General features: G+C 40.8%; 1 protein-coding gene across 2 annotated transcripts; it reads right to left on the bottom strand.

The window, feature by feature from the left end:
- Nucleotides 1-3,393: 3,393 nt before the first annotated feature.
- DYNC1LI2 (dynein cytoplasmic 1 light intermediate chain 2) lies at nucleotides 3,394-27,515 on the bottom strand. Of its 2 annotated transcripts, XM_084813254.1 has the most exons (14): nucleotides 27,372-27,515; nucleotides 22,578-22,651; nucleotides 21,904-22,020; nucleotides 19,355-19,585; nucleotides 13,790-13,953; nucleotides 12,916-13,009; nucleotides 11,863-11,998; nucleotides 10,627-10,738; nucleotides 9,099-9,158; nucleotides 8,386-8,427; nucleotides 7,671-7,788; nucleotides 7,143-7,259; nucleotides 6,520-6,587; nucleotides 3,394-5,473 (listed from the first exon to the last, which is right to left on the bottom strand). In XM_084813254.1, exons 1-14 carry the CDS (start codon nucleotides 27,500-27,502, stop codon nucleotides 5,441-5,443), a joined length of 1,497 nt encoding a protein of 498 aa, XP_084669380.1. In that variant the 5' UTR covers nucleotides 27,503-27,515; the 3' UTR covers nucleotides 3,394-5,440. The 2 variants fall into 2 exon arrangements, with proteins under 2 accessions (XP_084669380.1, XP_084669379.1); XM_084813253.1 differs by lacking the exon at nucleotides 3,394-5,473 and having other exon boundaries at nucleotides 6,383-6,587.

Genomic DNA, 27,515 nt, shown 5'->3' with positions numbered 1-27,515 from the left:
GAGAGCTGGACTATAAGGAAGGCTGAGCACCGAAGAACTGATGCTTTCAAACTGTGGTGATGGAGAAGACTCTTACGAGTCCCCTGGACTGCAAGGTCAGATCAGTCAGTCCTAAAGGAAATCAACCCTGAGTGCTCATTGGAAGGACAGATACTAAAGCTGAAGCTGAAATATTTTGGCCACCTAATGCGAAGAGAAACCTCCCTGGAAAAGACCCTGATGCTGGGAAAGATTGAAGGCAAAAGGAGAAGGGGACGGCTGAGGATGAGATGGCTAGATACCATCACCGATGCAATGAATATGAACTTGAGCACGCTCCGGGAGAGAGCACAGGACAGGAAGGCCTTGCGTGCTATGGTCCATGGGGTCACGAAGTCGGACACGACTGAACAACAACAACAACCCTCAAATAACCCTAAAACAAGCAATGGGTTATTTAAGCATTGTCTAACCCTCAAACAACGCCTGCTGCCTAGGTTCACACAACGAGAAGCTGGGCACCTGGCACAACGCGACAGGCCCCATGGGTAAATTAAGCCATGGTGAGCTGTTGTGTCTTGTGAGCCAGATCAATACTAAGTTAGACAGACCAATAGTCTGACAGTAAAAGGCAGTTTCTTATATTCCTGTTACAGTATATACAAGTATATTCTAGGCATAGCATCAGCACAATTGAGGGGGCCAATATTATGCTAGCAGTCACCAAAGATTATGTGCTGTTTGCACAAGAAGTTAGCCAGATGCAAGGGAAGAGGAGACTGGAAACAGGAGGGTGCACACAAGATGGGGGATGATTAATAATTTAAAGGCATTTTAGGCACCTCAAAATACTATACTTAACTTCATTCTAAATTCTGCCATTGACACACAGTACAAACTGAGGGAGAACTCCTAAAATTCAGGTTATCTGTGCAAGGGTGGGGGAAACGACTATACAATCAGCATATAGTCTAATGAGATCTATTTTGAAAGGTCCAAGAGGTAAAATAAAGACACAGGAGAGGGAAAGTCTATTTGGAACCTGGCTTGAAGAACCATCTTCTCCCACCTGAACCTGCTTACATACCTGTACTCGTTAGCTGAGGTGTTGCTGTGTGTCTCATTGCTCCGAGATTCAACTGGCTGGGATACGTGATAGGGCCTATTCAGTTGCAGCACCCAGTTTGTGGCACTACCCTGGGAAGCCAGACTGGTTCTTTCCTTAATGGCTTTCCAGCAAACTTTTAAAAAACATTTTTATTTCGCCGAGCATTCAGTTTGATTTTTTGTGTTCCCTTGCTGTTGAGTGTATTTCAGCTGGCTCTAGTTTTTGTTCTCCATTTTTATTGTGTTGTTAGTTCTCATTTTTTTTTAAGTTGTAAGCCACATTAGTGACTCATTTGGGCCAAGAGGCAGGATAAAAATGCCTAAATAAATAAAAATAATCAGTGTGTGTTTAGGGGGCGCACACTGCAGGCGGAAGAAATAGGAGTAAAGCCAAAATCTCCAAAACAGTAACGAGAGTTTGTCTAAGCAGCAGAAAGGATTTGCTATAAATGCAAACACATACATACCCAGAGCTACCCAAATAGTTCATCTTTCCTAGCGGACAACTACTAATACTCTAATACAACATTGAAATGACACATTCAATAACAGATGGCTTACACAATCAATGCATGCGACTCTCATTACCTGGGTTAAGGTAAGACGTCTGTTTAAATTCACATCCTATTCAGATTGATTCTCTCCTCCCACAACCCAACTTTGGCAAGTTTTCAAGTAAACTGTTTAGTAATGCTTTTAATTTGTCACTAAGAATTGCTACAGGACTGTTTGATAACTGCATCTGAGCCTGGTGAAAAAGTAAACAAATTACCTTCCTTGAAAAAGTCAATTCTTCCTTAATTTCCTATGGTAAGGAAGTTAGTTCTGCAAGACAAGTTGAAACTGATTTCATGCATACCAGCAATGATGAAGAGAAGCTTAAAGAGGGCAACCACAGAACCTTAATGAAAGAATAGTTCATAGTGTGGTACTAGACAATGGTCAAGGACCCCCATGGGATATTAGTAACACATCTGCATCTTTTTGTACACTCACCAGTTTACTCCTGTGACAGTATGAGATAGAAGTAACATCAGAAATCAAGGAAAGGATCAAAATTGCGAACAAATCAGCACAATGGTATTATACAACTCTATGATGCATCCAGATTTGCAGTACAGACTGCAACTAAGGGAAAATATTTACTCAAAATGCAAACCTCAAGATCATCCACTGAGACTTACAGGTTGACTGAAAATAAACACACAATGCAGCATTAACCCATGGAACTCCTTACCAAGGGAAGCTGTGACAGTCACTAGCATAAATGTATTTCTTTAAAAAAGGGATTTCATTAATGCAGTCATAGGCTGGATTCACACAACGCGATAACCCACATTCAAGGTTGAGTATGGGTTGAATGTGGGTTGTCATTGAAACATGGGTTGTTGTCTGAACCCAGCAGCGCTAACAATCCATGGTTTGTCGTTGGGTTGTGAACTGTGGGATTGTTCGTGGTTCACACACCATGATTTGTTATCACAGCTGGGTTCAGATAACATCCACATTTCAACAACCCACATTCAGCCTTGAGTGTGAGTTATCATGTTGTGTGAACCCAGTCATGGAGTTTATTGGTGGTTAGTCAGAAATGCAACCTTATTCAGAGGCTGTATTCCTTTGAGTGCCAGGTGTGAGGGATTCACAGAAGTCAGTTGTGATAGTTAAATGGAAATTCCATTTTAACAGACAGCATACATCTGAATATTGGGATGCTAGCAGCATACAGCAGGGAAGGCCTGTTGCCATCATGTCTTGGTTATGAGCAGAATCTGGCTGGACCTAGCGGGAAACTGGATTCTGATTCCATAAGAATCTTGTGCCCCCTTATGAGTTGACTACTGTTGGCTAGAAATGTTGGAGAATTTCATACAGTCTGCATTTTTTTAGCAAACTGACCTAATTTGCATTTCTTAATACATGATCAGAATACTTATCCTTTGGACTATGCACTTCTCCAAATCTTACAATGCAACTCAGCTACAAAAATGCATATTTTAAGAGAAAGTAAAGTAAATGTGAATTTTCATACTTTAAAAAAATATCACAGACTCTGCGACAGGCTTAGGATGAAACACATGTGAAACTGACACAAACCAGAAATAGACTGATCTGTCCATCCCTGTGGTTTGTTAGTAGATTGTCAAGGTGGCTCAGCCTTTAGTCTGACCCATTATGGCAGTCATTGCACATGGTAAAAAAAAAAATGTTACTAAGTCATTGTATGTCAAGTTCAAAATGTCCTTTATTTCAAACCACAGTTCTAGATCTGTCCCACCTTGTAAAAAGTGACTCAACACAGGTAAGCAGTCTTGGTTGGTGTTTATTGAAGCCATTAATTAAAGACATGTCCTCATTTTTGCCAGCACTAGAAAGCAAGATTCCACATGACTGCACCTGGTTAAAGCCATACAACTGGACTAAGGGTTGTGTTGGATACATCTGCAGTCCTCATTGGAAGTTAAAAACATCAATAAACTTAGTAATATAGGAGAGTGAACTTTCATTTACAGCATGGATATGGTTAAGTTCAGTCACTTTCAATGTAGTTAAATTAAATTAAATACAACAAGTTCTGTTCAGTTTAAACAAGTTTTAAAATGCCAATAAAAAGTGCAAACTTTAAAAAAAAAATCAAGCAGCATAACCATAGCATTTTGATGGAGGGCCAATCCTTAATCCTTTATATTTGCCTTCTCTTCAAGTTCAAGAGATTATTACTTTAGTTTAAACATGAACAGTAGATGCAATCACTATACTGTATATAAATATAGCCATGTAATAATTTTAACAGTCTACCATTAAAGTGTATCCTGAAAATAAAGTTAATTGTATTTTTAAAACATAAAGGCTGTTTACAGTTTGGCCTTTGGTTCCAATGCTTGAGAACACCAGAAAAGACAACTGTGCAGCTTTCCAAAGTTGCTAGACTTTGGCAACCAACAAACACTACATTACTTACAGCTTCCTTCCTTTGAGAAACTAGGAGTATTCACTTGCAAAGAGGAAATGGGAGGGAATCAAACTCTGCTTGGATCCAAACACTCTTTTGCACAACTGGGAAGTGGCATGTTGTTGGCTTTTGCTCATTTGTAGCAGATCTAACATTCATTTTATGAAAATGAAAAAAATACTTCACTAGCCATGCATACACAGTATTGGTATGCAAAGTGAATTATCTGCATGAATGATAAAAGCATTAATAAAAAGAGGCAGTTGTGTACTGAGGCTTGCACTGGAACCACATACTATCATGAAACACTTGCTCATCCAACTTACTCATTTTACTTTAAAGATTTCATTCCCTACAGCTGGAAGTTGTCTCCATGTAGCCAAAATCAGCTCTGGACTAGCCAGTTCATCAGAAGGCTGATTCTATGCCACTTGCATTCAGCAAATGTGGCAAGAAAATGGTGAAATTCTCTCTGCCAGAACCCAACCATCCCAAAATGCCAACTTGCTATGCATTTATACATGGCACAAAAATTGCAGCTAACAGTATACTAAAGCTGCACACCGCAAGGACAAGATTCAAGTCACATCTGCTGTGGTGGTACAAGGCTACAGTTTTCATTAATGTGCATCTCGCAAATCATACGCCAGATTGTAATAGGCAGCAAAACCACACACCAGATTCCCTGGCCGCTACTTCTCAGTTTAAGATCTAGGCAACTGTAGATGTAACTGAGATTTTAAAACTTATAAGAAAAGTTAAAAAAAATGAAAAAGACATAACTGGCACAAGTAAACATGCTTTTATAACACAAGTAAATACTCTTAGCTTTCTAGATAGTGTTACACAGACCTACAAAAACAAAGAGAGATGGCCTCTTTACGTAACACAGGGTTTGCAATTACATCCAGTACTGTGTTAGTGGTCAATTCATGTTGTATCTTATATATATGGGGTGTTCTATTCAGAAACAAGATTTAGCATAACACACAAATCTTTTTTTATCAATAAAAAGTAAACTCTGCATAATTCATACGGTGGTTTTTTCCCTTCTGTGTGTTGATTACAAACATGTTTGGTACTATAATGTAAGGTAGTGTTTCTCTGTCAAGTAGATCGTAAAAAACTCAAAAGTGCCATTTCAGTAACTGTGGGAGTCTTTCAGAGTAGCTCAATGTGACCATGGGTACTAATCTGAGTAGCAATGAGGGACAACCGTAAGATTTCTTTCCACATTGAAAAGGCGACAATGAGGGGGTTACATAAAAATGTACTGAAGTCATTACGTTCTCTGTTTATCATTGTAAACCTACCAACTCTCTAGTTTACTGCAATTTGGAACAAGATTCTTGGAAATCTACCAGAAAATCATCACAGGTTTTTAAAACCTTAAAGCAGGATTCAGTTTTCAACTTTGCAGTTAACGATCGGGTACTAAAAAAAAAAAAAAAAGAACTGGTTTATATGCTGTGTTACATTTCATTATGGGAACGTGATACGTCACCCATTTCTCTTAAGAGGCGGGGTGGCTGGTATTTAGGAGGGAAAAACAACCCAAGGCAGAAGCTATCAGAAAAAAAGGATTCAAAATTAAACACAACTATCAAAAGTTACTGAGTTTTAAAATAAAGTCAAACAAACAGAGACTGTTTGTACTACAGTGCACAAGAGGTTCAAGCACCTTCTAAAAGACACATCTCTCACTGTGCCAGGCACTTGGTCTAAGCAAGTTTCTCCCTGTGTCAGTTATGACAAAAAGGGGCACCAACCACATTTCATGTATCTTCTTGTTAGAACTAAAAATGCAATTTATTAAAAAAATTCCCATGATGCTCAGTGTATTAAGCTTTGAGCGCTCCCCAACTGTAAAGGCTCTTGTTTTTAAAACATGATTATCTTATCTATATTCATCACTGCTTTTCTCTAGTCTGTCCAACATGCTTTTCACTTCTACTGAACAGATCTTATATTTCCCCTTTTAAAACGCAGCATTTTATACACTCTTCATCTAACCAACACTTTGCTACATCAGATTCTCTCCAAGTACAAGTATGGTTTGAATGGCCAACTCCAGTAAACTTGGAAAAAGGGACTTCATTCTTCCTTAGTGCCAGCAGCCACTAGTGGTTTTTCAACAGGAATTCGGCATCTCACGTCTCTGTGCTCTTCCCTAAGAACCGCAGTTGCGCCGCCTTGTTTGCCACCCAAATAAGAGAATTGCCCTATTTAAACTCTAAAATGGTTATCTTAAAACAGAGGAATTTTATATGCAAAACTTCCTGAATGTGCACTTGATACTGGGTCAAGCCAATGAAGGTTAAATTTCATTTCCCCCTGCCCCAAGAAAAACTTTTAGCATCTGCCATAGCAGAGAGCTCCTGGTCTTATCAGATCAATATACATAGTTATTTGGTCATTTACATATGCAGGTTCAAGCATTATCAAGCTTCATTTTCTGTCGGAGAGGAGTTGGCCGTTACCATAGAGTCTGGCTTGCGAGTCATTCTATCCAGTTCTTCTTGAACATTTGTCAAAACAGTTTTTTGTCCTAAAAAAAGACGTTACTATTTTAGTACATGTATGCAAATTGCAGCCAGTTCTAAACATGCCCCCACTGTCATTCTCTTGAAGTCCAAGATTCTAGCATCACAACAAACAGAATCCAGGGTGGGATTATACAGACTGGGCTTGCTGAGTTCTCCACAAAACACAAGCCCAAGGCCATCCATGTTAAAAGATTTGACCGTGGCCTTAGCCAAACTACCCATTATTTCAGTATGGTCCAGGCAGAACAGGCCGGTTTGCATGCAATGCTAAACCATGGTTTAGCACCATGCAGGCAAGCCTAAACAAGACCGAGCAAAGGGTCAGACCCATTCCTCCTCCTGTACAGTTGGGCAGAGTTTAATTTCATTTTTAAAAAATCCCAGCATAGTGTTATACTTGAGATGGGGATCCTGGTTTAAATACAGAGTCCAATAAGTTTCTAAAGGCAACTTCAAACCATGGGCTGCGAAGCTGACTTAGTGTTACGTGTGAGCCAGCCCAGTAAGTTAATATGAAAAAAAAAACCCTCTACACTAGCCTTTTTTATATATAATACCTGATTTTTTGGCTGTAGTCTGAACTCCTCCTGCACCAGGACTCCCAGGAGAACCAGTCTTTTTACTCAAGAGACTGTTGAAGAAACTGGCAAGCACACCTTCACTTGCAGCATTATCTAAGTAAAATGGAAAAAACAATAACAGATTTGAAACATGTATGATTGTAACAGATTAACAACCCTCTGACACTTAAAAACTGATTTTCAAATATAAAACAAAATGATAAATTAAAGATATATAAAGAATGCGATCTCTAACACACATACTGTTTGCCTGTTTGTACTATAATTAAATGAACTACAGCTAATTAACTTTGTATCGATTTTTTAAATGGAGATGAGTGTTAATTCATTATCTCCATCATTGATAAACTCTTGGCATTTCTAAGCTGTAACAGCTGTCTGCTGAGTATTATGCATGAATATTCAATACTGTCAACTACATTTGCACCTGCCCTTCATCTAACAAGACAGAATTCCAGGGACAGGGTAGATTACACATAAAATAGATTAAGCTGTAGTGCATACTTTTAATAGTTGGATCTGGTTTCTTAACAGATGCTATTGGCGAAGCACTGGGGACATTAGCAGGGCCTGCCCTGCCCTGGGGTCTTGGTGATCCGGAAGGCCCTCGTGCAGGAGATTCCTGGACAATATAATGGAAGAATGAAATTTGCAGCCAAGAACAAAATAAAACCAAAATTTAACTACTGAAGCATAAACCAAGTATTTCTTTGCTCAGAGGTTTCCAACTTGTAGTCAGCTTCTCTAGAATAAAGAGGAGGGAATCATGGGTGTTGGTGAAATATATAGAAAAATGGTACCACTTTCCTTTTAGGGTTTCCACCAACTACATTTTGAGTGATTGTGTGTCCTCGGAATAGGTTCTTTCTCCTCCAGAGTATTTTCTTTCTTTACTAACTTTTAAAGTGTTCTATTTCTTTCCCCCTTCCTCCTCCCTATTTTATTCAGTCTTTTGTGCCTCCTTCTTGCCAGCTGCCCACATCACTTTGAGAACTCTGCAGCTTCCACTGGTAAAACTACCTATTCACACACTGGACCAGAACAGTCAAACAACTTCAATTCTTGGGAGATGCTTTAGGAATGACATTTATGAACTGCATGTCATGTTCCAAGCAGATTTTAAGCAATCACCGTAAAAAGGTTCAGTATTTCAATCATTCAGCCCCTGGGACTTTGACTTGCATTTTAAACTGCAAATGACTTTCCTACACATACTTACAGAAGCTCTTGTAGGTGTGGCTGGCTGCTTGGCAAGGTAAGACTGCAAAGAGAACAAACAGCCTGTAAATATACTAGAGAAAAATGTTCTGAAATTTAAACACGTGTAGTAAAGTTGTTCTCTTGTGAGCTTAAGGTTAACGTTACCATGTTTGACACACATATTTATCAGTGGAGGGCATCATAGTTAAAGAGGAAAGGAGGTTACTTACCTGTAACTGATTTAAGGCATGCTACAATCAACAAAGGAGAGGGAGTCACGCCCTCTAGTTTTAAGTCACAGAGTCAAGTGTTTATCACTTGATTCACTACACTACAATTCAAAGCTAGTCTAAAGTAATGGCTTACTACCCAGGAACAAAGGAATCCCAGTACTGCAGGGCATGGAGTTTCTCATAGAACTGCAATTCCCAGGTTCTTTAGGAGAACGTCATGACAGTGTGGAGTAAAACTGCATAGTATACATATATTTATAGCACAAGTAATCATAACTCATTTTGGTCATGGATAAAAACACAAGAGGATGGTATCTCCAATCTAATGCGTTGCTCCCCAGTCGTTCTGTCCAAGCAGTTGGCTGTGCACGTCCTGCCATCCAAATATTGATTTCTGATCATACGCAAGAGACATTTAGACAAAAGACCTTTAAAACATTCTAAGCATCAGAGAAATTCCCCGGTATCATGACAAGCATGCACCATTTCATTTACTTACCTGCTGCTTCATAAGAAACACTTGTTCATCTTCTGCTGCAAGCTCTTTATCATGAACTAACTGATGAGGAGGGGGATAAAAAATACAAAGTTTTCTTACAGATAGAAAATGGCTATCCAAATGATAACAAAGTTATCTTGAAGGTCCTCTATCCACTAAATTAGGAACAGGCAACCTAGTGCCCTCTAGATGTTTTGGACTACAGCTCCCATTATCTGACCACTGGCCATGCTGGTCGGGGCTTATGGGAGTTGTAGTCCAAAACATCTGGAAGGCAACACGCTGCTCCCCCCCCATACTAAATCATCCCTCCAGTGCCCTCAGAATTATGGGAAATTACTATTCTCTTTGATGTATAGCACATATTATACAATAGACACCAGTGTGTGTGTGTGTGTGTGTGTGTGTGTTTACACTACATACATACTACTACACATATGTAGTTCCAGGGAGGGAATTCTGCAGAAGGCAGATATATTTTTTCCTTCTAGCAACAGAGGTTTAGCATTGCAGCTTGCCAAACTACTATGCTGACCATAGAAGCTACAGAAAGGCAGGGAGCGCATGGGAGCTTCTGGCCACAAGCGCTCCTCACTCTTCTGCCTCCATTCCTGCCTGGCTGGTTTTAGGAAGGAGTCTCAGAAGCCCTGTTGAAGGCCAGCATTGGATCAGTTGTCCCGAGCTACAGATCTGAACACACACAACAGTAGCTGGCTGCATGCTTTAGTGTGCCTGCCCGCTAAAGACATATTGGAAGGCTTGGAAGGTTAATTCACTTTAGAATCCTCCGGCCCCACCAAGTTCAAAAAAATTACAAACAGATCTTATCCTCAGACCAATGGGAATTTATTACTACTGCTGTGAGATGCAAGAATTTGGAGGAATAAGAACGGTTATATGCATTGTAACAGTGAAATATTTATCGTCTGTGGCTTGGCTTGCTCTTTTGCATTATGTAGGGCCAACTACGCTGCCAGCAACACTATGGCACATTATGATTTAGATAACAAAAGAGCAGTTCTACAAGAAGAGTTTGGTTGGTCATATGGAGGGAACAGTCCTGACTAGAGGTCATATGCTACAACCTCTATCTTCTATTCACCGTCTTTCTCATACTATAACAGAACTCTGACACAGTACACTGCAAGAAGTCTTCTACTATCATTTATATTAGGACTCAAGGAACTGCACTAATCCATTTTCTTCTCCCGCTCATGGTTAATTAGATTGAAGCCATTGTCTTTTGGTCTCTTCCCACATTGAAATACAACACAATATTATTTACCAGGGTCAGAGAACCGCATTGTTTTGTTTTAAACCCTCTGTATTACTCCAACCTGACTTCAGTAAACCTGTCTCAGGGCAATTACAAAAGTGTTGCAAGTGTGAAGGAAACACCTTTGGCTAGAATAGAGTCAAATTAGTGGCTTAATTTCCTTACCGTGATTCAGGATATAGAGTTAACTATAACAGTTACTAGCAGCCTTGCAACCAGGATAAAGCAACATGTACTTCAAAGCTGTTGTACCTTTCTTACAGGTGGTTTTACAATGAAGTCTTCATATGCATCTTCTGGCTTAACCGTTGTGAAGTTTTCATGTAGAATTGCAATTTTCTTTTCATTGTCCCAGCCAGCAGGTCTAGAGAAAGAAATATGATTCATGTGAATACATCCTTTTTCAGATGTACAGCACCACGATGATCAGTACATTAAAAAAAATATTTGTTTAGCTTGCCTTTTTGCCACATTAGAGAAAAATTCAGTTATTACGCTGTAGATTAAATGGAGCACTCTTTATTCCACACAAAAAAAGCAAAACTGTCCTAAAAAAACAAACATACAAGAGGTGTAGGGCTATTTGCCTGACTGTGAGATGTAGTCAGGGATAACCAACAACCCAATCATCTGAATCAGCTTAGGGCCACCCACATATCAGCAGCAAATCCTGGAATGTCAGGCATACACTCAGCAGAAACCTGCAGCTGCCTTCCCCAACCTGGTGCACGCCGGATGTTTTGGACTCCAATTCCCATCAGCCCCAGCTAGCATGGCCAAGGATTGCCGGGAGTTCTCATCCAAAACATCTGGAGGGTATCAGGTTGGGGAAGGCTCCAATCCTGGCTATATAATGAACGTGCTTGATAACAAGTACTGTCATGTTTGCACCTTAACAAATGGAATGTGTGAAGCAATCTTATACCTGCAGAAGTACAGCCCAAACCTAGATAGATATAAGCTGCTGTAATGTCCCACAAAACCACTGCCCCTTACTATCAGTTATGACCAGCACATATTAGTACCAACCTCTATATGGGCCAAACATCTCAGAGGATGCCATCTGAAGTGACATAAATTAACTCTGCTCCCACTCAAGCAGCATAATCATCCTTGGATGACACTACTGTGACACAGAGACATTCTGGATGGAGAAACACCAGTGCAGCATCTCTGAGGTCACGGTGGCAACAGTGAGGGGAGACAACTGACTCTTTGTAGAAGCAGCAAGAACTATACGCAAGACCTTACAACACTGTGTTTCAGCAAAGCAGCTCCAAAATATTTCCATTAAATCAGTGGAGATGGACTTCTAGGTAACATGATTAGGATTACATTCTGCAAGTTTATTTATGCTTCATCTACGAGACTAGCTCCTACTCATCCATCAACCCCCAGCAAAATCTTATTTTCCACTTAAAGTGACTTTGTAAGCCTTAATGCAAAGGTACAAGAGAGCACTGCCTCTTGCTTTGTTCTTCAACTTACATGAAAACTGCATCCTTTTCTACCACTAAGGCAGGTGTGGTAAAGTGAAAGCCGTATGTTTTATGTACAATGTACTTATACAACAAGTCAAGATTCTTTTCCTCCTTAACTGACGTATAGATCAAGGCTGCTCCATCTATTCATTTGTTTTAAGGAAAGCATTGAGAAGAGTGTGGCATTAAGAGGAATTGAAGTTAACCCGCTAAATATATAGTCACATTTTAAAACAGAGCAAAGTTTTCAGAAAACACTTGAATCCAAGTACTGTGGCAGAATGGGCCCAACATGCAACTGTTTAAAATGAAATGGGCTAGACATTTCAGTGTCCAATGAAAGACATGGGAGTGGAAGAACTTTAATTGGGAGATAATTACCTAACATTCAGAGTACCTAAAAGTCAAAAATAAAGGCAACAAACATGGCTAACAGTAACATGCAAAGTCTAAATATAAACAGCAATTCCTATGTGATCCACAGTATTCACCAACACAATTATATATTATAAGCGTATCAGTTTAAACATTAGTATTCACAAATACTCTATCAACGACCACAATAATTCACTAATTGTATTTACAGCACAATCCTCTATCTATCTACTCGAAAACAAGTTCCACTGAGTTCAATGTGAGTGTGGACAGCACAATGACCTAGGATTACGCCCCAATGAAGAAAGGACTTACTTCTGAGTCAATATGCATAGGATTGTACTGTTAGTTGCAAAGTATAGCAAATCTAAGATCAAATTGATTTAGGATTTATTTAAGGGCTGCCAGAATTCTCATAGACCAGTATCGTAAAAAGAAAACACTGCCACCATCAGGACAATGGGAGATAAAGTGTCGGTCTTTGTTGTTTAAAGCTTACATATGTGGTACAACAAATGAAACAGAACACAGAGATGATCTCCCCCCACTCTAATATTGGGGAATGAAATAACAGACTTGGATTACATAATTGGGTTGAGATGATGACATACTGAGTTTATGTAAAGTAACATTTCTCAACATGCCATCATTTTTATTCCATCACTTAAGCTCAAGAAAAAGATACACTGTAAGCAGAATCTACGAATGTGCGACTGAATGAAATCAAAGTGTTCTTCTCTGTAGTCATGTTCCTTTTCTAATATGCTCATTGCATCACACTGAAAAAGAAATACAAAGAGAAATTATGAGTTCTAAAAACCTGAAGTGCAAGTATGTGCAGAACACATATGGTTTTGCATAAATAAATGTTCAAAGCAAGTTTTGTTTGAAGCCCTTAAGCAAAATACTTCACCGCATATCACCGAAGTTGGACAGGCAAAACGTCTTTTGTTAAAACATCACGAAAGCATGCATCTGAGACATCATATACTTCAAGACACTTTGGCTTTGAAGCAAACTCAAAGGTATTTTAATTTGCATCTTCATACCCCAAAACAACAAGGTTACCTCTAATTTGTAACACCTAAAAGTTTGTGTGTATGTTTGTACGTAAGCTTAGAAACTGAGATCTCCTGTACTCTGAATGTCACTTGGAAACATTTTGCAGATTTGGAAATTAGGATGACAAGAAAGAGAAAAGGGAAACCTGAAGAAAAAGGAAAGACATTGTGCTCATTGCTCTTCCTGGACATACTTCTTAAAATCTAAATGATTCCATGTAAATACAGGTTTTGACAACTAAACCCCTTTAAACTTGAAAAAACTCACAATCCAACTTTTAGGAAGTGGAAAGAAGAGGAAGGCTAGAACTACTTCCCAGAAATATGAACTTCCAGCTGTTTGAAAAGGTTACTTCCAACCACTTCGCCAGTAAAACAGGTCCCGCTCCATTTGTGCGAAGGTCTACGTAATCCTGGAATTTTGCCTCCGTTAAAATGATGTGTACCAAAACATCAAACGCCTACTTAGTTTGCTGGTGAATGAGAGGTCAAGCTCACCTTTGTACAAACTACTATCACAGGGATCCCAAGGTTGTGAGTCAGCACATTATCGCCAAGTGGTAGAGTAACACTTTCATCATCTTGCCCTGATGGACATCTTCTCTGTGGCGATCCCTGATAACCTTCTTCAGGTTCTACATATTCTTGAAAAGCCTTCACAACTACGGAAAAAAATATTTTAATCTAATAAAATGCGTTCAAGTTATAAAGAAGGGGTATCTCTGAGTTAAGCAAAGAATAAAAATCATGACAGTAGAATGACAGATACAGAACTAACTTAAAATAAGCTACCATAAATAAGCTTGAAGAGACCTTCAGGGAAAGAGTTAAGGATGGTTTTGTATGCTCTACCAGTTATCCCACTTTATGTTCAAAGTACATTTGGTTTTTTTAAATGAACAGCCAGACCCATCCACCAATGGTCTTAAAATGAAGTATTCTTTAAGGGGCTCCAATTCAGTATTCAAAGACTATTTGTGTATGTCTCGGTTTGAAGCTTCAATACTGCAGCATTTACCGTTTCAGAAATAATTTGACAGGAACAGAAGAAGCTGCCTTTTATACCAAGCCAGAACACCAGTTGATCTAGTCCAGTATTGTCAACACTGACTGCCAATGGCTCTCCAGAGTTTCAGACAGGAGTTTTTCCAGCCCTACCTGGAGATGCCGAGAATTGAACCTTGGAGCTTCTGCATGCAGAGCATGTTCCTGTTTGCTACGCTTCAGCCTTTCCCTTAACAGGAACCTAAACATGGTTTTCTATTAGGCATGACACGCCCATGTAGCAGATCAGCCTCAAATGTTCTTCCCACAGGCTTCACAAGCAGAAGTAAAGCAGGGCACCTGCTTAGATTCCTTGTGTTGCTGCTGCTCTCTCTCCTCTCCCTTCTATGATCCACAGGGAAGCCAAGCACAGCAGAAAGCAGCTAAAGCCATCAGCGAGGTTGAGGCATAGCCACGCTTCCTGGAGAAATGCTTACCCTCCCCTGTTATGGAAAACCAGGGAACATGACTGAAAGCCTGCCAGTGTGGATTAGAAGAGGGCGGGTCTTCCTGTACAGTGTACAAGGACTGTCCAATGGCATCAGATATGCATTCTAGAAAAGGGCAGAGCCTGAGCCAAGGAAGTCATAGCCTTCCCACACCTGCAGCCACAGGAGACACTGGAACTCAGTGTATGAGAGAATCCAAAGGACCCTGACTGCCCTTGGGTTAAGCTTTCATAAACTATACTTCTAGAGCTTACACATATCCCACATGTCTGGAGAGCTTCTGCAAGTTAGTATTGCCCTCACAGAAATGCCTCCTTCTCACTGCCATTCCTAGGACATGAGACAGAAGGATGTTTTTTCACACTCTAAGCAGCAAGCATATTGGCTTGTTCTTGTTCAGGGAATTGGCAGTTTGCAATTAACTGGAGCAATACCCAGAGTATTGGATGCAACATAAAATAATGGTGCAAGCTTACCTTGCCTGCAATAATATTTTTTTTTTTAAAAAAGCAGACAGTACTGGCAGACTTTAGTCACTGAAATTTATTTTCATGGATTTTTAGCTCAACCTAATCCTGAAGGCTGCACAGGGCCAGGTCATTTGTTTTCAGCTGCTATAAGCAGCTGCCACCAAAAGAAAAAACAGCTTTAGAGGAGCGCCTTATTTACTATATACTATAGTGGATAATAAGGCACCACATATTTCAGAATTCTGGACACAACAGGAAACCTATAATGGATGCAACATTTTAAGCCACTCACACACACACCCCGCACCAATTCCTACATTTGAACAAAATGATACCAGAAATTCTGCAACTACTGTGCTCCTCTCACCTCCTCATCGTCATCTGTCCAGCTCTGGATTTGTCAGCTGTTTTCTACTCTGTTCTAGCAATGGTTGCAGCTAACACTACAGTCAAACAAGGCCAACCTTCCTTTTCCTGAAGGAAGGGGTTTGATGTGCTCTGCATGGGAGAGGTCCATCTTTATATGTTCTCCTCTATGCATGCACAACTGCCCACTCTGCACTGTTTTCCCTACGTCAGTAGCCAAAGAAACACACAGAAAAACAGTCATAGGATGCCAAGTTGCTCCATCTCTAAATTGCTGAGTTTCTTTTGACATTTAAAGAGATGTTCAGTCTCTCTACAAGAGACTGAGAGGAGTCTCTTGTAGACAATAGTGGCATGAAAAACCCAAAGTCTTCCCTTAGGGTGAATTTTTCCTCATGCTACCCTAAGCTGCTCTTTTAGCAGATTCAACAAATCCTTCTACGGGGAGAAAGCACAGCACTGGCTATGCACTTGCATTTTTCAACAGTTTACTTGGCAGATTCCATTTCAGCAGAAGTATGGCCACAATTGTTGCATACAACATTACAGCCAGGGAGACACAAGAATGGCCATGTATTTTGCTGAATTTCAGGAGCAGGCATTTATTTTTGGTCACAATAGACACAGGCTCATGGTTTATCTCACAAGACATGGAATGATGTAATCCCCAACATAAACATACTTCGTAGTGGAAGAATGGGATCCTTTTATCCACTGAACCTGAGATGATCTCTTGGCTTGATAAAGCCACATGACATAGTTTTGAAAAGCATCAGTTTTTTGTACCACCATTTAAAATGAGTGGGAGTGCAAGGCCGAGGTCAGAGGTGTGTGAAGTGAAGGGAGATTCTTGCCAGATTACACTTGACAAAGAAGGAAGTATCAAAATATTTGGAACAGGAGTCTGAAAAACCACTTCTTTTCCTATATTATGCACTGTATTTTCAGTGCTATGAAAATAGTGAAGAGTTTTCTCCAAGTTAGTGTAGTAAGTCCAAGATTGTGCCATGGAAGAACATGGAGACATTGTACCCCTTAACACAGGAAAACTAATACTGCAAGAAATGTGTTGGGTTTCAGAACAACCACATTTAAGTTGGGCCTGTTTCTGGGATTCAGCAAAATAAACTGCGATCACACAGGGAAGTGGCTGTGTTCTATACCTCACTATTACTGCTCTCAACTTCTTGGCCTCTTGCAAATGATGCTCCATCATCACTCTCTTTCCCTCCCCCAAAAAAGTTATCTGCTCTTGATTGTATTTCCCTCACCTTTGGTCCCTCTCTCAAGACAATAACAAAGCACAAGAATTGCACAGTCTCACCTACTCTAGCAAACAATGATAGTCACCAGAATCCTGCATGCATGCTTGTCATTCACAAAGGAGAAATTAGTTACTTGAATATGTTGCTGCTACCTTATTTCAGACTCTCTGCATTGCATAATAGAGACAGAATACCGGCCTTACCTCCATAGCACCAAGTATAGACCCTAAATAAGGTCTCTCCCACTGCAATCCTCAAGCTGCAGCACCAGCGCAAGCACCATTGAACTCAACCAAGTTTGTACCAGTGCAGCTTTCTGAGGACTGGAAAATTGTCATTATGTTCTTGAAATAGTTCATATGGGACTGCCAAGAAATGTAATATTTAATTGATATTGTACAGTGAATTGCAGCTTAGTGTATTTTACAGTATTAAAGAGAGCCAGTGTGGTGTAGTGGTAAGAGTGTTGGACTGGGAGCTGGGAGATCTGGGTTCTAGTCCCCACTCAGCCATGGAAGCTCACTGGGTGACTTTGGGCCAGTCATAGACTCTCAGCCCAACCTACCTCACAGGGTTGTTGTTGTGAGGATAAAACAGAGAGGAGGAGGATCATGTAAGCCACCTTGGGTTCCTTGCAAGAGGAAAAAAGGTGGGATATAAATGCAATAAATAAATAAATTAAAATTATCTCCTCCACCATTAGCCAAATACAGTGAACACCACTTGGAAAACCAATCTAAAAAGGACTAAAACATAAACAGACTTGAATCACACAAAAGTTTGAATTTGGTTATTAGCTTATTCTACATGGACCAGAATACATACTTTCTGGGCCTGTGTAAGCAAAACACAAGACAATGATGAAGCAGCAATTACATTTTGTAGATGTCCAAGAAGTTGCAAGAACAGAGAGGTACACCAACAGAGAAGTGTCATTTGCCAGTGCACTCAAGTCCACTCCTTTCCATTGTGGTTAGGGTTGCATGCAGTAAAAGAAGAGGTGGAAACATGGTTGAGACCACCACTTGCTGTACTCTCATGCAGAATGACATAGGCAACAATGCACCTTCTTTGGGTTTTGGCCAAACCTTCTTTGCACCTTCTTTGGCCAAAAATCTGGACAGGTCAGTTTAATGAGGCAGAATGCTTTCTACAACAGTTAATTTGTTGGGAGGGAACTCCACTATATGATAAAACTTGGGAAGAGTGTACGCTCAGTGAGGTTTTCAAAGGATGACACTAACTGCTGGAGAAGAAGGGCCCTAGTAGTTACTAACCAAGATGCCCAGGAAATAAGTTCATTCTCAAGGATGTAACCTTGTTTACCGAGTACAACTGAGGCTATCCATTCTGAAGACTTTTCAGTGGAGCTTGCACAGGGCTACCTGTCAAAGTGCCCAGTGGAACAAATCAAAGTCTGCAGAAGCAGATTTTGTACAGGTTACAAGAGAAAGCCAGGCACTGCAAGTGCACAGGTACAGATGGGGAAGAAGGAAGAGAGAGAATTGGGCCTACTTTTAATGTCACGCAGATATCAACTTATACTAGAGTATCAGCAGCAGTGGCAATTGGAACACCCAGAAAACTGGGGTGAGGACAACACTGTTGTCCTCACACACTCCATGCCTCTCTTTGGCTGCAATTGAGAAAAACAGTGTTGATTTCATCTCAGCCTGGATAAGGGGGAGCCGTTGGAGATACTTATAAATCTCCATGATAACCAACCTTTTTGCCAGAGATTTCTGGAAGCTACTTAGCAACACGAACTCTTGAAGATTTCTGCAAGTCATGTAGCACCTAACCCATTCCCAAACTCATTGGTGTTAATCTCTACTATTCCAAATTGCAGGTTAACCTATACTATTCCAAAGTTTCCATACCTTTCTCTAAGTATAAGGAATAAATATTTTATTTTATTTGTTTGTTTGTTTACAAGTTTTAGGGTTCTCAAGATACCAAATGCTTCACTGAACAAGTACAGAATACATGCCCACAGCCACAATGTCCACATAACAAGCAATACTGTTTCCATTCATGTGAGATGCCTGTGAAGCCAAGACACCCAATCAGGAGTCACAAGGATACCATGCTGGGCTACATAGACCACTGTTCTTATTCAGTATAAGGCTATACATTTACGGTGCAAACAGAAAAAAGGCCTACAATTCCCAGCATGCCTTTAAACCTTTTAGTATTTTTGTGTTTTATTATCTTAGTCCCTACAATGTTTATTATCCTAGTCCCTGCAATGTGATATTTCTTTTATGCTGTTGGCATGTTTATGAGTTTTATATTGTTGATATTTATTGTGATTTTATTTGTATTTTTCTTATTGTAAAACGCCAAGAGATATTTATTTTATGAGGCATTCGACAACTATATAAAGAAAAATATATAAGCTATATGTAAGCACTCCTCTCAGTAAGTTACGCACAGATAAGAAAAAAAAGTAAGTCTTGCATTACTTACATTGCTGTTCCATGTCTCTCATGTCTTCGGGGGGAATTTTCAGCTTATCAATATGCTCACGCAAGACACTTGCCCATTTTTGTAAGCATTCCATAATAGTCCAGGGCCTAGACATATCTGCCACAAAGACTACAACAGTCTCCTGCAATGATTCTGCTGAAACAGCAAATTTCAAGAGACCTTTGTGGTACAAGTCCCCATCAAGAATCCAAACATTACAGCGGGTCTGATCTGAAAAGAGGAAGACATCTTCTCATTGAGAGATCCTTTTACATAGGTGGTATTAATTTTAATGTATGTAGCACCAACTATGTACTTGGCACTTTACAAAGAATAAGAGAATAGGTCCCTACCCAAGAGGGATTGCAATCTAGAATTCGACACACGGGAGATAGAGGAAGAAAATGAGGCAGAGCTAAACAGGGGAAAATATGTGAGTATTGCTATTACACATACCTAGTCTTCGATACAATAGGGCAGTATTCTCCCACTTGGTGCCCTTCAGGTATGCTGGACTGCAACTCCAAGCATTCTCAGCCAGCATGGGAATGATGGGTGTTCCAGTCCAACATATCTGGAGGACACCAAGTGTCAAGGGCTCCTTGGAGGCCTCTCTCAGTCTAATCCAGTAGCCAAGTCCAGACACAGACAAAGGGATTCTTTTCAGAGCTTTATTCCTCCTTTACAACTTAACAACTCTACTATTAGCAACCAGATATGAGCAGCAGAGTACCTATGCCTTAAGTTGGAACAGTTGGTCCCCGTTTGAAAGGGCATCACTGGCAGACCCTGAACTTAAGGGCTAGGGAGAGTCCCTCCCCTTTTCCCTTGGATCCTCTGGGCAAAACCGTTGTTTGCGCGCCAACTGGGCACTATGCCTCCTTTCCGCGCCCTCCATTTGGTGCCGCTCTCTGCGTCGGCGACACGCGTCCATCAAGTCTGCTTCCCACGCTCTGTCACTCCCAGGACTGCTATCTAAGCTAGGAATGCCAGTGGGAGGAATGTCCGTCAGCTGTTGGCCCTGGGAAAGAGGAGCGCGCTCCTCTCCCAGGAGCGACTGCTCCTGCTCAGAATCAGAACTACTCTGGGATTCTATGGGCTCAGTGTCCACCCTGACACCAAGTTGGGAACTAGGGGTTGTTCCAAAGACTTCACAGAAAAGGTGGGGTTTGATGAGAAAGTGGAAAGAAATAGGAGAATTGGACTCATGAGGGTGTTCTGAGAGGCAGTTCCAGGAATAAAGGATAGCAAGGGAGAAAGGGCAAAATCATCAGGGAACAGGGGGCCTTAGGATGGCTTAGAGTGGTGGAAATGGATGAGCAAAGGTTACAGGTAAGAATGTTTTGGGATATTAGAGCAGAGAGGTACATGGGGAGGGGAAATTGCCATCGAGGGGTTTGAAGCAAGGATGGAAACCTTGTGCAGCGTCCAGGAGTGGACAGGAAACCAGTATAGGGATTTTAAGGAGGGGTGTCACGTGACTGCAGCAAAAACAGAGATGAATAATTTTAGCTGCAGGGAGTGGGATAGACATGAGCAGACAATGGTAACACAACAGAAGACCAAAGAGGAGAAGATTGCAGTAATAAAGGAGATATCCAGGGTGTGGATCAGAATTTTTACTGAGGGGACAGAAAAGTAGTACTATATTTTTGTACTGGGAGAAGTGATATGATTTGGCAATGAATAGAATACAAGAGGGAAGTGTCAAAGAGAAAGCCAAGCCTTCTTGGCAGAAATAGTGGCATTAAGGGAACAAAGGTGGATAACTCACTACCTTCCACATGAATTACTACTACGTACAAGTTTAGAAAAACATACTGAAGATCTACAAGACCATATGGATGCACCCACAAAAGCTAAGGTTATTACTGGAGAAGTTATATATTTGTTACTAGAGTTTATATATTTGCATAGTTGTAAGCAACACTTCAGTCTGATTTGGTATGTGGAGGTGAGGATACAACTGAGAAAAAGACCTAAAGTCTCCGTATTGGATGAAACCAGATCTCCTTTTACTCAAGTATTAGTAGTGGAGGCCCTTTCTTATAGGAACAATCCACATTTCTAATCTAGTATGTTTTCTTCACCACCACCTCTGAACCTACATTAAACTTCCAGCCTGCTCCCCTCCGGGGGGCAGACTGGAAAAAGAAAACCAAGAATATACAGTGGAAACTAATGCAAACAGAAAGAGTCATTTAATAGTGAACAAACATCAGCAAAATCTATAATGACAGAACTATTCAATGCATTTAATTTCCTAGAGACCCATGCAACAAGAGCACAAAAAACACAAAACATTCTTACACATTCTCTTTTACAAATCCCATCTGCTTTCAACACATTAGACCAAATGGATGTAATTACAGTTGCACGTCCTATAAAAACTTATATAGGGCTAATCTCCACTGAACAGTGAGACTTACTTCCATGCAAACATGCATTGAATGAGGCTGTGAAATGACATTAGCAACCAACTGTTTCTGTGAGAAAGGACAAGCTTCCTATTTTAAGCAAAAGGAATGCAGATATAGCAAATACTTTACCATCTCTGTCTTCATCATGGATATTTAGGTACAGGTATTCCAGACCTCTTCCTTTCTTCCCATGCTCTGCTCCTTGTATTTTAGTCATTAGTGTTGTTTTGCCTGAGCCATCATCACCTGCCAATAAGTTTGCAGGGCAGAAAAGAAACATCAAGCTCACCTTTTACAGGAAACAGAGTCATGCCTTTCAGCTGAGAATTTAAGTGATCCTTTGTGGGTGTTGGAGAAGCAATTCATTTGTTCTGTCATTTTATAGGGCAGCAACATAAAGCAGCAGCCCCATTATAAGTCTCTCTCTCTGAATCTCACTCTCTCACACATTCACACACAAAGTTTTATCATCATCATAAACATTACTAAGCTGCACAGTGAACCATTTATCTTTCATTTTACTTCACAAAAAGGTCACATTTGCATTTTTAATGTTTTGAAAAGATCTCATTAAGCCGATAACTGCACCATAAATCTTATGTCAACAGATTAGGTTCAAGGTACCTTGTCAGCACAGAAGATACAAGATCAACTTAAGCCTAGGTAATATTATATTAAGCATCTCAGGCTTTTGACCAAATTAAATGGCTCTTTTTCTTCAGTTAGGCTTGCTTTTAAAAAAAGTTAGATCTCAGTATGCTCACAAAACCAACAGCTTCCCACTACTAATCACGAATACTTACCAAAGACAAGAATATTTTTGCCCGAGGGTAATTTGGATCTGGAACGCGTAGACACCTCACTCAATATTGAGAACCTGTATAACACAAAATCTCTTATTAGTTTGATTGACAGATAACACAAATCAAATGAAACAAGGCAACTGATAGAGATGTGAAGGGCCAGAAAAAATGGGGGGGGGGGGGAGACAACAATGACAACATTTTTAAAGCATTTTTTCCAGGCTTTACATCTCTAGATTGAGTGCCTCTCTGTGCAGGAGAGGTTTACGGACACCCTTGGCTGAGAAAGTAAGAAATAATGATGTTTTATTTATTACATTTCATTTATTGTAAGTTACTCCTTTGTAAGTTACTCTTTTTAAGAAGACTCTGACTTATACTTGTGTATAATTGTAAACTGCCCAAAAAGCCTTGGCTATTGGGCAGTATAAAAATGTAATAAATAAAATAAATACAAATAAATACTGGCATGCACATTTATTGCAGACGTGTTAACACATTATAATATCAAACTGAAACGGTGAACTTTTATCAGACAAATTGAGTTAAAGCCTGCTTTTTATGTAATTGAACCAGAGATGAAGTATTTGACTTTTGAAATCCAGCATTATAATCATGACCCAAAACAGTATAAACTGAATTTATTAATAAGGGCTTCCTACTGGACCTAGGAACTGACTACTCATTCCAAGTGCTAAGACTCAGTAGTCACAATCCTTTCTCTCACCACGATCACCCACTGACTCCATATGGGGGATATATTTTATGCCATGTATCTACCTGAGCTCTGCAATGTGTTCAGTTCTTAAGCTGAATGGTATGACTCTATTACCCAAACAAGGATGTTTACTTTTAATCTCATGGAAAACACTGCTCTGCCCAGTAACCACTAGCTTTTATTGGAAAGTTCTTAGCCTCCAAGTAAGCAATCTTGCTTTGTGTCCATGCATGTGTACTCAAGGCCAAATAGAAATCTATTGATTTTACAGTCCAGCACCCACACCCATCCCTAAGCAGATATAGTTCTATAACAAAAAAGATATGGGGGGAGGATGACCAAAAGTTTTGTAGTATGTTACTAGGTAGCATAAAGGCTTTATTTAGTTGCAAACCAGTATGTTTCTATAGTTACACCAAACCATTATTAGGTACGCTTGTTCAGGAAATGTACAAGCAGGGAATTTTATTTAAATCAGTTATTTAAGTTGGACTGATTTAAAATTGGTTCACTAATGTTGGCTTCCTATGTTTAAGACAGCTTTCCTTAGCTTGGTGCGCTCTAGATGTGTTGGGCAACAACTCCCATCAAGGCCAATGGAAGTTGTAATCCAACAGATCTGGAGTGCACCAAGTTGGGGAAGGCTAGTTTAGAAGAACTACCAATGTGTTGGATCTAGAAAAACCAAATTCAGATACTTCAACTGGATATGTTTTAAAAGATGTCTCTTCCCTATGCAGCACAGCAATGACATTCAGTAGCAAAATGGTTTTTGGAAACCTGATTTCTCATGAAATTCTGCTATTCTGAGGAAAGCTGATGTTTTCACTGGTGATTGTCTAAGTATTGAGACTGACTGTTCTGCATTACTTAGCTCAAATGGTAGTGTTATATTTTTAAGCCCATTAGGGCACAATCCTATACATGTTTAGACAGAAAGGAGTCATACAATTCCCAGCATCTCCCAGCCAGCATGGGGACTTTTTTCTGTCTACACATGCACAGGATTGCATCCATAGTCTATTGTTATGCCATGATGGGCATTTTGCTTCATAGTTAAAGTGAATAATTTAAAAACCAAAAAGAGATACACAATATATTTACAAGTGTCACATTGTATCACTTTAAGTAAATATGGGTGAAACCTCTGGTTTTGTAGGGTTTCAAACTGTCTTCAAGAAATGCAAGACCACTTTGAAGTGGATTGCCAACATATTCCCAATTGTGGTTTACTTCTAGCAATGTGTCAGCAAATCAGTCTCCACTTGAATGCAAACACAGACACTCATGGGTAACAAATGCTCAAATCCCTAACCATTTAAACCTCATTAGCAAAGAGCATATTAACCCTTCTTTTACCCTCACTTAAATCCCACTGATCGCCTTTGCCCAAATTCTGGATCTCCTTCTGGATCACAGAAATGGAGCTGGAATAGCCATTTTTTTAGTCCAGATGACTATGCATCACCAAATTCTGATACAAAGCATCTAGAGTTTCATTAGCTGCTGAAGAACAGAGTAAGCGAAAGAGATAGTGACACACAAGAGCTACTTAGATTTCACATATATAGCAAAATACCATAAAAGTAAAGGCCCTAATAGTATTTGGGAAGAATCCAACAGGGCGCTTATGCCCCAATTCCTTTCTGCCGATTCCCTTCCACAAGCAGTGGGTCCCAACTATATTGTGCAAGCAGGACCCATCACTTCCGCAAGGGAAGATTTAGCTCTTCCTAGAGAAAACCTAGAAACGAGCAGAAATGTTCATTTCTGAAAAAAGGCAGGTTGGTGGAGCTCCTGTATGCGAGCTCTGCCGACCTGCCTCCTTCCAGAAACAACTGTTTCCATTCATTTTGGATTGCCCCAGAACTACTAAATCGCCATTGTGCAAGCGGTGGGGGGCCTCTGTGCAATGGAATTGGTGGAGCATAAGAGAATTGGGAGGGACACCTCTGTTTTTAATGATGAGCTATACTTCTCCTCTCAGGAGACAAGTCAGGGGAGTTGTAACGCTATCTGACCCACAACAGTAAAATTCCCCCAGAAATAACCATGAGCCCTGCATTCAGACCCAATGCAAGAGGTAGCACCAGAGAGGATAAAGCTCCAGTGGTCACAGAGCATCTCTGGTCTTGTAAAGAGCATCTTTGTCTATCACAGTATAACTAAGGGCGCAATCCTATCGAGATAAACGTCCACCTCCAAACTTGGAGGTGACCGCCTATCCAAATCAAGGTAGCAGAAGCATGGAGGGGATCGTTCCCTCCATGCTCCTCCTGTCCTGCATTTTTAACTAGACAGCCACAGGAGCACAGAGCCACGGGAGCACACTGGATGAGTCATACAGGCAGTTCTGCCCTCCCCACCCCAGAACACCCCCAGCCACACCCCTTTTGGCCCTATGCACTCCTCTTGCAAGCGTGGAGGATGGGGCTGTTCCACGCTGCCTCCAAGTGACGGGAGGTCAGTTCTCTGGGAACCAACCTCAGAGCGCGGGCTCCAAGGTCGGTTCATGGAAAACACCATATCCTAGGGCTGTCTAGCCGCTGTCTAGCAGCCACAGGATTGCTCCCTCCACTAACTATTCATATAAGCTCCCAAGAAGAGTTATCTACTATTCCCAAAAACAGTTGCTGATGAGAACACTACCAGAACATGGATAAGAATAAAGTGACCACCAGAGCAGGGCAGAAACTTCTGTGGTGCAAGTTGAGAGTTAGTCCTACAACTTGATTCTGTAGGGCTCATGATATAAGGGAAAAAAATTGGATGCAAAAGTTGATTACAGAAAATTTTTGAAAAATGAATTGATCAATTTTGGCCTTTTTTTAACAGACATCCTCATCTAATTAAAGTACTTCACAATGAGAGTAAAACATGTCAAATCTATTCAGAAAGGCCTTTTCTACTGAAGAATATTTGGGTTTATTATTTGGATCCTATTTTTCTATTAAAACAACAACCAAAGTAGTTTACAATAAAAAGAAGAGTAGATGATAATTTATCTCTTGAAGTGAACAGGGATGCCAATGGTGGCTACTTCAAGTTTAGCCAGGTACATTACTCTTGGGCAAACAGTCACACCAGAAGCTCCCTGTAGATTGAAATGTTCCACTCAGTCTAAAGAGAGGAGTCCAGCTAGAGGAAATGCTGTTGTTTTAAATATACCAAGAGAATAGGGCAGGAGCAGAAACAAGATAACTTCAATAAAAGTGAAACTGAAGCCATCATAAAATTCCACTTTTCCAACATACCATCATGTAAACACTTCAGCGGTCAGCACAACCTATGCACAATTAAGCTCCCGGGACATATGATACAGAGCAGAGATTAGGTTTCTGCTGCATTCACACTGAAAATGCTGCTTCTCTAGTCCTCTGCATAGCGATGCACAGCCTGTCATTTTGTCTCATTAATTTTCCTAACAACTATAGCTGCTGGTTAAGACAAGATTAGGGCTGCCAGTATCACACTTTGAAAAAAGAGAGGGCCTTGTGGGTGCACTTCATCCTGTTCCTGGGCTTCCATTTGGAGAAGGTTTTTGCTCCATGATGCTTCAATGGGAGGAAGGAGGGAGGGAAGGAGGGAAGGGCAGAGTGATGCTCCTCCTTGATAGGGATGTTCTGGGCCCTCAAAACAGCTCCCTGGCTTCTGTGTCCACAGAGCACAAATATGTACAGCTACGTACTTGCAAAACGAGAAAGCAACGGGGAGGGAGAACCAATCCCTACTACCGCCCCCAGCCCTTTCTTATGCCTCGACTGCATAAGGCGCCCCTCCCAAAACCAGAGAAAGCCAAGCCTGTTCTGCCTGTCCAATAGTTATACAGAAATCATATATGAAGAGCTATGTGGGGAATTGTGAAGTGGGGGGCGTCAAAGGCTTCCCCCCACCACCACCTCGGCTCATCCCTGACAATGGCTACTACCAAGAGCAGGGAGGCTTCGAGCCTACCCGGTTTAGCCGAATCCCCATCAGTAAGGAAAGGTGCAAACCCCACCCGCCCCCCATCTAAGACCAGCACGGGCTGCCAGAGCCACCGCCCTGGCCAAGCCCAGCCTGACGCGGCTCCTCACCAGAGGCTCTGGCCTTCCTCCTCTTCGCTAGGGAAGTCGCCAGCCACAGGCCCGTCCGGCCCCAGCAGCTTCTTCTCCGCCAGCACCGGCGCCATCTTGCCAACGGCAGCCACCACAAAGAGTGACCTCATCCGCCCAGGCCCT

The sequence above is a fragment of the Heloderma suspectum genome, chromosome 8 (genome assembly GCF_057233095.1).
Source record: "Heloderma suspectum isolate Gila_16-S chromosome 8, 16-S_ref, whole genome shotgun sequence".
Taxonomy (NCBI): Eukaryota; Metazoa; Chordata; class Lepidosauria; order Squamata; family Helodermatidae; genus Heloderma; species Heloderma suspectum.
This window is presented reverse-complemented; position numbering and strand designations above follow the sequence as displayed.

Bases quoted from the DNA above. Each gene is read 5' to 3' on its own strand.
- DYNC1LI2 (XM_084813253.1), bottom strand. From the start codon at position 27,502: ATGAGGTCACTCTTTGTGGTGGCTGCCGTTGGCAAGATGGCGCCGGTG. The intron at 13,010-13,789 runs GTGAGCTTGACC...TTTCTTTTTCAG, and splicing joins TGATAGTAGTTTGTACAAAG to TGTGATGCAATGAGCATATT. The intron at 11,999-12,915 runs GTATCTTTTTCT...ACAAATGAATAG, and splicing joins TCGTAGATTCTGCTTACAGT to ATGGAGCAGCCTTGATCTAT.